This window comes from Rhea americana, unplaced genomic scaffold, assembly GCF_003343005.1.
Source record: "Rhea americana isolate MKP2758 unplaced genomic scaffold, rheAme1 scaffold_15, whole genome shotgun sequence".
Lineage (NCBI taxonomy): Eukaryota > Metazoa > Chordata > Aves > Rheiformes > Rheidae > Rhea > Rhea americana.
In genome coordinates, this window is record NW_028185594.1 from 5,549,456 (window position 1) to 5,563,305 (window position 13,850).

General features: G+C 38.8%; 1 protein-coding gene across 1 annotated transcript in view; it reads right to left on the minus strand.

Moving 5' to 3' along the window:
- Positions 1-3,787: 3,787 nt before the first annotated feature.
- SPATS2L (spermatogenesis associated serine rich 2 like) overlaps positions 3,788-13,850 on the minus strand; it is an 85,635-nt gene continuing 75,572 nt past the window's right edge. Inside the window, exons 9-13 of the mRNA XM_085299556.1 lie at positions 13,043-13,145; positions 11,000-11,158; positions 10,317-10,419; positions 6,478-6,698; positions 3,788-5,288 (exon numbers count right to left, since the gene is read on the minus strand). Of these exons, the coding sequence (XP_085155682.1) occupies positions 4,881-5,288; positions 6,478-6,698; positions 10,317-10,419; positions 11,000-11,158; positions 13,043-13,145 (994 nt within the window). The 3' untranslated portion in view covers positions 3,788-4,880. The remainder of the gene's footprint in view (positions 5,289-6,477; positions 6,699-10,316; positions 10,420-10,999; positions 11,159-13,042; positions 13,146-13,850) is intronic.

Sequence of the window (13,850 nt, forward strand, 5' to 3'; positions counted from 1 at the left end):
ATAGAGGGGGGGGAAGAGAGAGGGGGGAAGAGAGAGAGGGGGGGAAGAGAGAGGGGGGGAAGAGAGAGGGGGGAAGAGAGGGGAAGAGAGAGAGAGAGGGGGGGGAAGAGAGAGAGAGAGAGAGGAGGGGGGAAGAGAGAGGGGGGGGGAGAGAGAGAGAGAGAGAGAGAGAGAGAGAACATTGCACTTCATGTTCTTTCTGTGGGGCTGATAGCTGAAAACAAATGAAAAGTGAATCTTACTAGTCCAAAGACTGGTTATTCCAAATTGTGTCTAAAAGACTGTTTTTTGTGAGGCTGGAACAAAGAGCAGAAGTTCTGCAAGTCTGAGAGTTTCCTGCAGGTTTAAACTTCCTCAAAACTGCATGTTCCCGTGTTTCTTTCAAGTTTGCAGTTTTCCTAATGTTACAGTTGTCTAACTCAACTGAAGATGTACTGTCTGGCAACGCATCTGTGCTGATAATCTGTGATACGCTGTACATACCAGTTTGATTGGGGTAGTTAACGCATGAGAGCTATCGTTCTGCATTTAGCGTTGTACACAGTGCTATGGTGCTTGACAGTGGCTTGCCTTTTATCTTCATAAAATTACCATTTGTTATAGAAGAAACTATGTTCAGAAAATAACTTCAATCTAGTTATTTAATGATTATTAGTATCTAATAGCTGCTTTCTAAGGGATTAAATAAGCATCACCAATTTAGTTGGATGCATTTTTTCCCTCATAACCACTGTCAATTTTCCAGTCATTTAGTTCTCACTTTCACACTATTGTTCTTTCCAAACAATGATATGGGTTCATTTGGGTTAAGGAGACAGGAAAAATACCATTCCAAGTTAGTTTCTAAAACATCAATTCCCACGTGACTGAGGATGTGCCTAGGATGCAGCATGTATACGTAACCAAGAAGTTATTCAAATAGATGYAATTCTGTCTGTGTGATTTAGCATATGGAGACTTTTGTAGCTAATGTAAGCAACAGACATCATTTCATGTGATAGGCACATGTTCACATTGATTCTCAGGGAGATTTTTCATTGGGTTTTTTTTTTCCTTTCAACTATTCCAGTCATTTACCCAATCAGCTGTTATGCAGAGCAGGAAAGTCTTCTTTTAAACCCATTTATATTAAACTACCAAGCTAATCATTACATTGTGGTTAAAATTTTACTATGGCTAGGAAGAAATACTAACCTTTCCCACCAGAAAGAAAATTTCATCTTTTTAGTTCTTCTCAATCTACAAAGGAAAAATTCTCACCTGAAAAAAACACAAAGCCACCTGCATCATCAAAAACTTGAGAATGAAGCTGCCTGTTGCTTAGATGCAGTTAGAACCAAAGTTTGGTAAGAAGTGCAACACTGTAAATACTCTGTGGTGGCTAAGCCCCTCAAAAATCTAGGCTGATTCCAGGCAACATCTTAAAGGAGAAAGGCAATCATAGAACAGGTAAGGTTGATGTTACAGACCTTGCTTTCTGAGCTTTTTACGTACTCCTCCTCACAGATTTTTTTCTTTCTGACAAAAAGTCTGGCTGTTTAAACAACGTACCTCTCTTGGCTGAAACTTACTTCTTAAATTCACCAGACCACCTGATCAACTGCGTAGTGTGGTTTGCATCGAGGATTTGTCCATTTTCAAATCTACTYCTTTCATAGGTCTTTTAATCCATTCTTTTCAATCCATGAATTTAAAGGCTATAGATGATCTTAAAACTTCTCACACAGCCCAGTCACTACATGGGGAAAGATGCTCCATATGTGTACAGAACCGCCATACAAGCACAAACCAGGTGCTCCCCTACAACAGTGGGGTGCAGGGAAGAGCTATGAGCTAGASGAGCAATGTGTTTCCCTTTCACAATTCTTAGTTAGTGTTTTAGGGTGATGTTTTCAAACACACATTAAGTGATTTTTTAAACTCCCCTCCCCCTCAAACATGCCTAAGTAATTTAAGGTTTCCAAGTAGTTTGGTTATGTTAACAATGTTACTTTTCTAACTGCCTATCTGGTCCTTCCTTATGCTGAGCTCTGCCCTTAGCCTCAATTTAATCTCACACAAGAGAGAAATGAATCCAAACTGCTTCAAAATACTGCTCTTTAAGGTGTGTTTCCTCTTTCAAGAGTGTACAAAAGACAGTGTGTAGTTTCATGYTTGCGTCTGAGCAATTCTAAACAGCTTTGTTTGCTTTACAAATTGGGGTCTTTTTGCACTTGCTGGCCTGAAAAGCTGAAAGTCAAGCTCTGTCCTGCCCTTAAGAATTCCCTCACTGACTCCTGTGGGAATCTCTCACATGAAGAGGAGTACCACATGTAGCTGGCTCTGTTATTAGAAGATAAAAATCACTTCTGTTGAAGACAAGCACAAGAGCATCCAATTAATTACAAGTATTGTGAGCAATAAAAAGCTCCTAGAAACTGGCAGACACAAGTCAAAGGGTACAGCAACACGAGAACTGAAAGATACGGGATACTGTTTGGACAAAACTAGGTTTCAGAGCCCAGCCAAGTAACATAGTTAAAACATGTATTCCAATATAAAAACACACCTGAAGCGCTCAGCCTGATGTGTTCCAAGCCGCACCAAACCCACACAGATGTGTTTGCAGCACACTGAAGAGAAATGCTGCCTCTCACCTGTTAGTCCTGGATCTGTTGGATATTGAGCCTGCAGCGTATCAAAGGATAGCTGGTGCTTAGCAGTAGTAGTCCTGTTGCGCTGAGTTATGATTTATGTTACAGATTTTATTTATTTTGCAAAAGCTTGTTTGTGAGGAAGTAGACTTATGGAATAAAACAATTTCCAGTAATCCTGTTATGTGGAAGAACTTCAAGGAAGGAGTAAAACTCACTGTAGATAATCTAGACTTTTTTTTCCCTGGGGAAGAAAAAAATCTCTTCGTAAAAGAAGTTTGACAATTATTTAAGCACAATATAACAAGCTTCCTGTGTAATATCTGCATGGAATTTATAATTGCATCCCTTACTGAGAGACCCTGGACAAATTTTGGAAAAGCTACCCTTCTGATGGGTGTGCACAACACACTTCAGCTCCTGGATTCTAGAACTTCCCATTCCATATACTCAAAACATTCAGTCCAAAATCCTCATGATCGACCTTGTAGAAGTAGTGCCTGTAATACTAAGAAACCCAATATTTACCTATGCACTTTTGATTATCTTCCACTAGAGTTCCAGATGAAGATGACATATYTGTCTTCTAGTACCATATGCTACCAATATCCACATGTGAAAAACTTTATAGGTATCAAGAAACAAACAAAAATAAGCAAAACTGTCCATAAGGAATGGACCTCACTTTACACTTTGAGTTAGTTTTTTGAGTGCTGCACAGGACAGATAGAACAGTCAGTACTAAGGAAGCGTGCAGTCAGCTAACAGAAATCAGGCAGAGGAAAATGGCAAAGAGCAATAGCAAAGAAATACCTAGGAACAAACTTCAAGTCTTCTGCTCTTATTGACCACAGTGGAAAAGACCTTAAAGATCTTTGTGATTCTAATCCCCAGGCCTCTAGTTCACATGATGCCAGGTCTGTATTCTGACACTTTACTATATTAAGTAATAACTCATATTACAAATACATCCAGGGGCTCTTATGTAGGAAGGTGCTGTTCTGTGCACTTGTGGTAGTAGCATTTAGCTAAAAGCAAATGCCTAGCCAATCCAAACTCAGCTGAAAGCCACCCACTGATAACCACTGAATTAAGTGACTAGAGATTGAGTAAGATTGCAAGTGGTTAGTTACTGCAAAGCAGCAAACACCATATTATTTTATAAAGGAGATTTTAATTTTTTGAAAGAAACAAGTTTTCTGAAATACAGAATCAGACATTAACACTAAGTTTTTTATTTTAATAGAAAACTCAGAAGAATGTGGTATCTGCTCAAATATGTACCTCCACGTTCTGCTGAATGTTGCTGTAACCAATTATATTAGAGTCATAGCTCTTGTATAGGACAGATGGTTCCTACAGCAAAAATATAGAAAAATAATTTGAATTCAAGTCTAGAACACCTGCAACTTCTCATATGCAAAAAAAAAAAAAAAAAATCCCAACCAGCCATAGAAAAGTGACTGATAAGGATGGAAAGCAGGGTTGTGCATCTCAATAGCCATGACTATATACATTCCAAACTTAAGAACTGAGCATTTTTCTCAGCCTCATAAAAATAGTTTGTCAATGAAAAATACCAATATGTAGTATATTTAATAGAATTTATACTTGAATTTAAAGATCTCAGGTTATGGAATAATAAGCAAAAAATCAAATGTATTACTTTTTCAAATTTTCTTGTATGTAACAATGCTATGTGTATACAGTGTGTGTGCTCATATATGTATGCATGTGTATATATATATATACACACACACACACACACACACATATACAAACACAGAAAGGTGTATAGATTTTTTTTCACAAAAATTCTAAAAGATTATTTGATTTCATTGCAGACCAGAGCATGCAAACTTCTAGAGATCTTTCCTAACACTGGTTGCTCTAAAAAACAATAACTTTTTCTGGCATAACCATGTATCTACAACAGGTCTTTTCCTATTGTGAATTTAATCTTCAATTTATTTTTTCAATCTAGATTTCATTCTTCTAAAAAGTAAATGCTGCTTTGGTAAAATTCTGTACTGTTATGACAAAATAACTCTGAGCATATTGGGCAAAGCCTTGAAAGTATGAATTAATGTTGATAATTAGTAAGTAATAAAGATATCAAGTTTTAAGCAGCAACAGATTTAAAATGACTGTGTTCTGACTTATTTTCTTCACTGTTTCAAAAAGCATTTTGAGCAGTAAACTAAAATTAAGAGATTAAATTTCTCTGCCTGCCTTCACTGTGACATTTTAAGCCACCAAAGTCACAGCTGGCACTGAAAGAACAGTGGCATCGGCAGAGACCTCCATCCTTGCAGGGCATAAATTGCACTGCGACACCCTGCCAACACTGCCTCGGAAGGGCCTGTGATCTGTGGTGTCTGCTGTATGATGCTTCCGTCGGCTTTGAGGCTTTCCATCGGTTTGTGTCAGATTCTCTGTGGTCCTTGTAGTTGTGGACTGCTCTTGATTTTTCATAGCTCCTTTGTTTTTAGGTCTGAAGCTGTTATGCTGCTGTCTTCTGTGTTCAGACCTGGAACCACTCTTTACATTACTTGGATCTGCCTCATTACTGGTGGCTTGTGACTTATGAGATCCATTGAGTCGAGTGTTTTGATGCTGAGGGTTGAATCTTCGTCTCTGGCTAGAAGGCCCATTCTATCCAGAAAGAAATCGGATAACTGTTAGTCTATCTGAATCCTTCCAACAGGGTAAGAAATATAGCAAATCAGAATTAGTAAAAACTAGAGAAGGAACAGACTACACAGTTCTGACTGGTGCTGGAGTTCTCTATTTATAACACTTAGAATAATTGAACTATCACTACACTGCTGTATCTGAGTAGCTTGGAAGCATATGCGCAGGTACATCACTGATATCAAATTAAAATCTGCCATGATACAAGAAAAGATAAAAAAAACGGATGAAATACTATACATCTTAACAGCAGCACTTAAGAAGTGGAGAACTTGATCCAGACKGACTTTTTCCCAAAATTAAGAAAATATCTTGTCTGTTAAAGTAGTATACAAAAACTAGAATAAGATTGTAGGAAGAGTGTAAGACAGAAATTCACATGGAAATTAGAGTCAAATTAAGAGTCCACATGGTAGTAGAGATGTCCATTGTGTTATCTTGCTTAGAGAAAGCTTCAGTCAGTAGTGGTAAGTGACTGTATTACTTTATTTGGGTGACTTGCCATGACGGCTGATTCCATACACACACTGCCATCATGTAACAATCCTTTGTGACCCTTCAGGCACCTATTTGAGCCCAAAATCTCTGCTGGGACAAAATTCAGATCACCTTCAGTGGCAGCTTTGCCTGAGTAAGCACTACAACACAAGAACATTCTAAGGTGTTCCTCAAATGAAATAGCTAACAATATGGCGGAATACTATAAGCTGTATTACACAATTTCTGAAATAATATGTTTTAAATCTGGTAGGATTCCCCTCTCAAACGCTATGTAATAATCATGCTTCAGAACATCAGCTGATCACTTATCAAGGATCAGGAATACATGTTTCTCCATCACAGGAGACAAGGACAATTGTCTATTATGGAAGGCTTTTTTTTTTTTTTTTTTTGGTCAATCTATTAACCGATGGAGACTAGACCAGTCTTTCCTGATACGGCATTTCTGATATTCCTATCTCTTCTGTTCACATGGTCATGAAAATGAAGACATAAAAGATATACTTGCATATTTTTCCATATTCAGAAAATAATTAACTAAGTATATGAACTGCAAACCGATATTTGATTTGGTATTAATCACTTTCAATATTGCATACTTCCTGAAAACTTTGAAATCTTTTAATTTAGTTGGTAATTCATTTCTTACCTGCTTATTTGTTGGGATTCCTTGGGGAGAGGATTCTGTAGGATTGGAAGAAAGATTACTTTGTACTTTAGTGCTGGCTGTTCTATTATCAGAGTTCTTGGCATTATTAGAGGATTTTCGAGTGTGTATATTTTGCTTGCAAGTTATTGCTTGTGAAGTCATTGAAGACAGCACCAAACTACACGGTGTTCTTGAGGAATAATTGTTCTTTGGGCGAGAAACTGAAAAGAAAAAAAAGTGTTTGGTATTATCAGTTAAATGATCAATATCCAAACATAAGGCCTTATTCTTATCTTCTCTGCAGTGAGTTTGGGTAGCATTTCTCTAGCCTTACTTTAGATAATGAAGCAAGCTAGATAGCTAGGGTCAGAATTAGGCCATAATGTTTTACTTTTGTGAAGCTGCTCATCATGCAGCGTTTCTGGAGATTAAAGAACCAATACGGTGGAACTACACTAAAACTGGAATGGGACTTGCAGAAGGCTAGCACATCCCGGGTTTGTGTATATCCACGCTTGTAAAATGGTGCACTGCTTTGTCCATTTGTCCTGTAAATGTGAAGAGCTGTCTTATTCAATGCAGCTGCCCAAAGAAAAATAGCCTAGGAAGGTACCTTGCTGGAAGGCAGTCCAGATTGTGACAACGAAGGCTTAGGAGACAGTTACTTCAGTATTAAGAATAAATAATCTGTTGTGCAAAGGTCAGCATTATTTCAAATCCTATGATGCCAACAGTTAAAACGGACCTGTGCCTGTCCAGGTCCAGCTGAAATATGATTTGCAGCAGTACTTTTCAGAGTACTGCTTTGTTGCCAGTGGAGAGTATGAAAGTGTTATTGACTGCTAGCTCAAATCTTTGGTCATCCAAAAAACTTTTCAAATACTAACCTTTTACTCCTAGCACCTATTGCTTTTGCTCATGGACTTTTAAACAGTTGGGTTGAACAAAACTCTGTTGGAACTGTCCCTCATACTGCTGTCCTGTCATAATGCTTTGAATGGGAGTCTTTAGGTAACAAAGGAAGAAACCCAGGAAGGAAGGTGAGTGGGATGTCCAGTAACTCTGCTGTTTGAGGTCTAAGGAAGTTGTGCATGCACTTGCTTGCATGGACTGCATTTGACTGCAAATCATTCTTTGACCATGGAAAACTGAGGAGGCTGCAGCTGCAGTCCACAAATGCATTGGCTAAAACAGAGGTAATAGCCATAAAAGCTTCCTCAGTATGTCTAAACACTTTTTAAGAAGGGTGAGGGAAAAAAGAAAAAAAAAAAAGCTTATTATCTGTTGCTCATTCTTCTCCAAGGAGATGGCTAATAAAGGTTCTCCTGTAACATGGATCTCTATCAAATTGGAACTGATGGCCGTGTGCCATGTAGGCCATGGCACAGCCAGCATCATCATGAATCATGACTGCTCATTTTAGTGTCTTAGCCCCGCTCCCTACCTCTTTCTATATTCTGTATTTCTAGACCAGCTGATTTCTTAACCACTTCCATGTTTGGATGTGAACTACACCAAAAAAAACCCCTCGATTCTTGTCTCACTGCATTTCCACAAGCTCTTCAAGCTGTCTGCTTCTCTGTTTGGCCCCTGAGCAGTCTCAGAAAGGATTCTGAAGCTGTCGAAATAAAGCTATTGATCTTCATTTGCTGTTTTGATTCTTCTGGTTGTGGAATTTCCCTGTTCCCGTCTTGCATACATGACACAAACTAGAACATCACTTCTGTGAGAAGAACATTCTCAGAGACACCCCTGTTGTTTTATCTAATATTAYGTATCCTCTAAAGAGGTACTTCCACATTTCCACTTTAGTATAGAAAAAGATGATGTAGATTATAGGAACTGAGCATCAGGTGTTGTCTTTTTCTAAGGCTTTTAATCACTTATGCTAACATCAGATACTTCTCCCACTAGGTGTCCTCTTAACAAAAATAATACAACTACCCCTAATGTTGAATTGCACAGAGCTGCACAATGGACTGAGAGGTTGATGTGAGTTTGGCTGTCACTATATTCTATTGCTCTCTTCCCTAAGCCAGGCCATGTCACATGAAAGCCTGTACAAAGATCCAGCTGCTTCTCATAAAAGCACATTCTTGAGAGGAAAGATGTGTAAGAAAGATACAACCCATCATTGGGCATTCTGGATATATGTCAGTCCATTACCTTTTGTTTCTCCCTGTCTTCCATTGTGAGTCTATGCTGCCTATCATCCTCTCATGCTAGACCATGCCTTCCTTTGCAGAAGCTTTGTGGTTTCCATTACTGCTTTTGTTAAAGCTCTCAGCAATGGCTGTACTTAGCTACAGATCTGGTCCAATATTCTCTGTCTGAGGAGCAATTGGAGCTCCTATCAGGATATAAGCCTCATTGTGAGATGCTCTAAACAAAAACACCTCTTTGCCATGAAGGGCTCCCACAAAGGACATGTCAACTGATYATGAGTTGCTCATCTAAAGTCACTGAGCTCAGATTAGAACCAAGTTCTCTGGACTCATAGTGCACCAGCAGGCAATTCTGAAGACGCCTTTGCTTCCTGGTTAATAGCTTGTTCTTTTGACTTCACTGAGCTGATTTCAATAGGTCTACACTTATGTACAAGCCTGAATGCTTTGCTGAGAAGAGGTATAAATAATTAACCTAAAGAATTCACTGCAGCTGGAAGTTATTAGGACAGTAGTTCAGTAAGTAGTTCAGTAAGTTAAAAACAGTAGTCTATGTTTTTATCAATAGCAGCTGTGGTTATATCATTCAGGATAACCTTAACAGAATTTTCAGTCTCTTAAACTTCAGGGTATCAGAGAGGGACTACAAAGTCACTGTGAACTACTGGATGCATTACTGGAAAGTTTATGCCTTCCTTTGGAACATCCTGGGTTGACTGCAATGAGAGACAGGATATGACATTAGATGGACCTTCAAAGTGTTCTGCAATAGCAATTCTTATGTTCTAATGAATTAAACTGGTTATGGCTCAGAGGAGCAAGTTCTTCAGCCATGCAATCACAAAATTGTTTTTGGCAGATTGCATGATACTTTTTCTTGCTATTTATAACAACTCCTTGGAAATGTTGATTATTTTTTTCTTCCTTAAATTGTTTTCTTTCCACCAAGACACACTAGTTCACTACTGTGTTAATGTTTTTTCTCTTGAGTGCTGGTGTTAATGGGATATCATAGAGAGGGGGGATATTCAGGGAAAAACATTAAAGCTTTTAGGGTGGGAGGAAGCATGACAAAGATGAGAAATAGGCAAGCACACATTTTGCATCAGGAAGGTGATACTTGGAGTGGAGAAAGAATGTAAATTTCCAAGCAGAAGGGCAGACAGATTGGAAACAGGAACACTTAGGACTACGATTAGCCCCTTCAAAACCCAGTGAACACTGCTATAAAGCTGGGGACTTGCTTCTAGCACGAGAGGTCTGAATTGGTGTTGTGACATCATGCTCACACAAAGAACTTCCAATTTACTAGTTACTCATAAATAACCACTACATTGAAGAGTTCTCCAGGGGTGACTTTTATTTTCACTTGGAAATCCCATCTAGATGGAAAACTCCAACTGACCTGAGTAATACCTTGAAACTGCCGACAAAGAGGGCAYTCTGCACATGCAGATAGACTGTGCAGCACTGTGTAGTCAGTCTAATATTTTGCATGCAGTTAACTTGTTCATATGCAGTAAGTCGGTTGCATCCAGACACACCATTCACATCAGACTTGGTACATACACATGCAGGCAATACACATCCTTACTTTTGCCTGGGATTTCCTGTATAGGTATGTGGGAATACTACATTCCTATAACTTCAGTGTGAGAAATCACCAGCACTTACTCTCTCCACACAGCTGAATTTGGGTCTTCAGCTGCTCTGTATCACAGGAAAATCGGGCAGACCTGCCCAGCTCTTCATCATATTTCCGTTCACTTACAAAGTGCTGCAAAAATACAGACAAATTAACAATGATTTGCATTTTGAGCTATCCTGCAAGATCATACAGATCGTGCAAAAACCAACCTATAATCAACCATCGTATAACAACACAGAACATACAACCAGCAAGTTCTCTTTAAGGCTCAGCAATCTGTGACACTGCCCTGTATGCAGGATCTCTGTGAAGAACCAAGTTTTTTCCCATCCTTACCAAATGACAGATCTCACAGCCCAGGCTCAGGAAGAGCATCATTCCACTGGCATGCATGTGTTTGACTACTGAACCTGAAGCTATCACGTTTGCTAGGCAGGTGGGCCTGATGAATGATACACAAATAGCAGAACTCTTCTCTGCTCTGCTTATGAGGGGATAGCTTACATATATCACAGACACTATCATAGGATAGTCTCTGTACACTGCTCATAGGTGCTATAACAGTTTAAGAAAGTATGCCTTCCCCATGGAAAACTAGTTGAACTCTRGCCTATGATAAGAACGAACAGCCTGGGGCATCTAAATGGGACAGCCCTTTCTTGGCATCCGTGCAAACAGCTAACATACCCAGCAGAAATGAATATCTAACCTTAATTTCGGCCCTGAGTTCAGACAGTTGTGCCTCAGTCATCTGACTGGCTAGGTCTGTCAGTCTCTTCAGCTCCTCAGCTTTCTTCTGCCGAGCAGTCAGGATTTCCACTGCCAAATACCAACAGTTAGTAATTAATACTAAGGTGGTAAATGTTCTCTAATTCATGACTCTCTGGGTATTAACATTGTATATCACACATGAGGCAGATACACAACCCACACTCCCCACTTCAGCTGAATGGAACATGATGCTGCTTGCACAGACTAAGTCAATCAGTGAATTTAACTGAACTGCCTAGTGTTGAAAAAGATCTGGAAATGAGATGCCAGATCCCATTTTGGAAGGATTGGAACCAATCCTTTAACATTTAGACAGCTAGGGCAGAGGATTTTTTTGAGTTTTCCCATGCTGTATTTTTAAGCACTAAATCATGGAATCTTCCACTGATACATGGAAAGAAGACGTACTTTCAGCCAGCAGCCCTGTTTTTGAAGACATGCTGTATTTTATTTACACAGCAGTATTTTACTCCCTCTGAAAAAAAATCTGTTCATATATAGTTTATGCTTAAATCTTCATCATTACAATTTTGCTTTCAAGTACAGAACATACACGTTTGCCATTTCTAGGGCAAGGCAGTATTACAAAGGCCAACAGTCTTTTCAAAATAAATATTACTTACACACTACTGTACATCTCATATATTTAGTATAAGGAGATGGTGAACATCTATCTTCTGCTTCTAGGAAAAGATTAACCATAAACCACAAAGCAACAGTCCACTCACATTCAGGATAATATGACATTATGAATATTAAATATATGCACACACTGTTACCTATATGATGACTCCATGCAAAGGTAACACCTGACTTGTTGGTTGGTGGGATCACCACTTAAGGCAGAGAGGAAAAATAGTATCTAAATGTAAAATAATAGCAATCATAGCCCTTTTTCTAGAGCTTAGGCCTCCAGCGAGGGCAAGTGGGTGGCAGCTGTAAACCATCACATGGCCACAGATTCCTTTACAGTAGTTGAAACTGTCTTCTTTTCCACCCTTTGCCACAAATGCCTCGAGTAATCCTGGCAAGTCACATAACCAGTTCATACTTTGTCATGCCATTTTTTTTTAGGTGAAGATTAATGGTATTTCACAGAAAGTTTGTTGGTCCTTTTGGAAGTACAGCATAATCCAGCAGGCACATAGGAGACAGAGCTGTGGCAGTATTGCTCTGTGGGAGCAAACACATCATGCAATATAGGAATGTGGGACAAACATGGCAGGGTTAACGAGGAGGAGGCAGAGGAAGGCAAGTTTCTTGAGCCTTGTTCTTAAATCTCCACCTGCCATGTTATTTATGCCATAGAAGAGGTTTTTATCTAGCTTTCCAGCTGATCACCTCATTTCATCTTTGAGGAATACGGTTTACAAAYCTGTGTAACTTTATCAGATCAAATTAACAATTCACTAGCTATTTTTCCTTTGTTCAGTATTTTTACTTGATTGTGTATTCTAGGTGATGCTAATATTTTTCTCTCCAACGCCAGCACCACCTTTTCTGAAGTGACTACCCAAACCATATGATCTCACCTCATATTGGCATTTATCTCAGCATGAGATGCCAGCCAAATACCCACTCGTACAACAAACTAAAGTGATCATATTTGGAAATTGTCCCAGTATTGACAGTAAGAGTAAGATTACCCACTGTAAAATAGTCCTCCAGTGCAGCAAAAAGATGTGAAAATAAATAATAATGTAAATCTCGGTTAGCATATTATAGTCCTATAAAAACTTTCTGCCTAAATTTCCAAAGGCACTTTACAGGCTTACAACAGCCCTGAGAAACAGTAGAAACTACACTGTAAAAACAGGTACAAATGCCATCTAATGTCACGTGTGCAGTCAGTATTAAAGCAGGGAACAAGAACATGCCATTTGTGAATACTGTTTGTGTACCAGGAGACAGGAATTAGCTTTACTTTCCACAAAAATGACTACTAGCCCCAGCCAAAACTAATTAAGGGTCCTTATGATACCAGTACACCTGGACTGTGGTTTTCCAAAATGCAGCTTTGTTTATGCAATTTGCACTTGGATCCAGATGTGCTGACATCAATAGGAATTTTGCCACTGTTTTCCCTAGGAGCAAGGGCATGCCCTGTAGCTGATCATAGGAGTCTCTGCACATAACCAAAAAAACTATTGATATGTTTCTATCCACAACTCCTCCCCAGGACAACCCAGAACTCCAAATCCACATGTATTTCATCTCAGTATCAGAAAAATTACTTTACAAAATTCCAAACATAACCTAATGCCAACCCTTGCTGGAAAAACTCAAGAGTTTTTAGTCTCTGCATGTACCCGAATGCAAATGACCTAGCTAGCAACAGAGGATTTTAATTTTGTTAAATTTACCTGGAACTAAGTGAGAATTCAAATATAAATGAAGCACTCCGGAATGTCACGTGTATTTGTGACTCTGCTTGGAAGGACATGGCAGTGATATTTTGATCTATCAGGCAAAATCTAATTCTAACAATACTTGGATAATTCTTCAGTTTCTTGCTTAGCTCTCTCTGCTGAAACACATTCTCTTGACTACTGGGCCATGAATACCATATGATGCACATTCCTTAAAGCTAGAAACTATTCAGGAGCTATCCCAGAACATCAAAGACTATGTATACAATGAAAGATCCTGGAATGCTACTAACTGAATTGATGTACCATGTAATTTTTCTGCCAAACAAAACAAATGTTTCCCCAACTAGTCCAAAAGTTCCCGGGCATGTTGTTTTTTTTTTTTTTTTTTTTTTTTTTTTTTTTTTTTTTTTTTTTTTT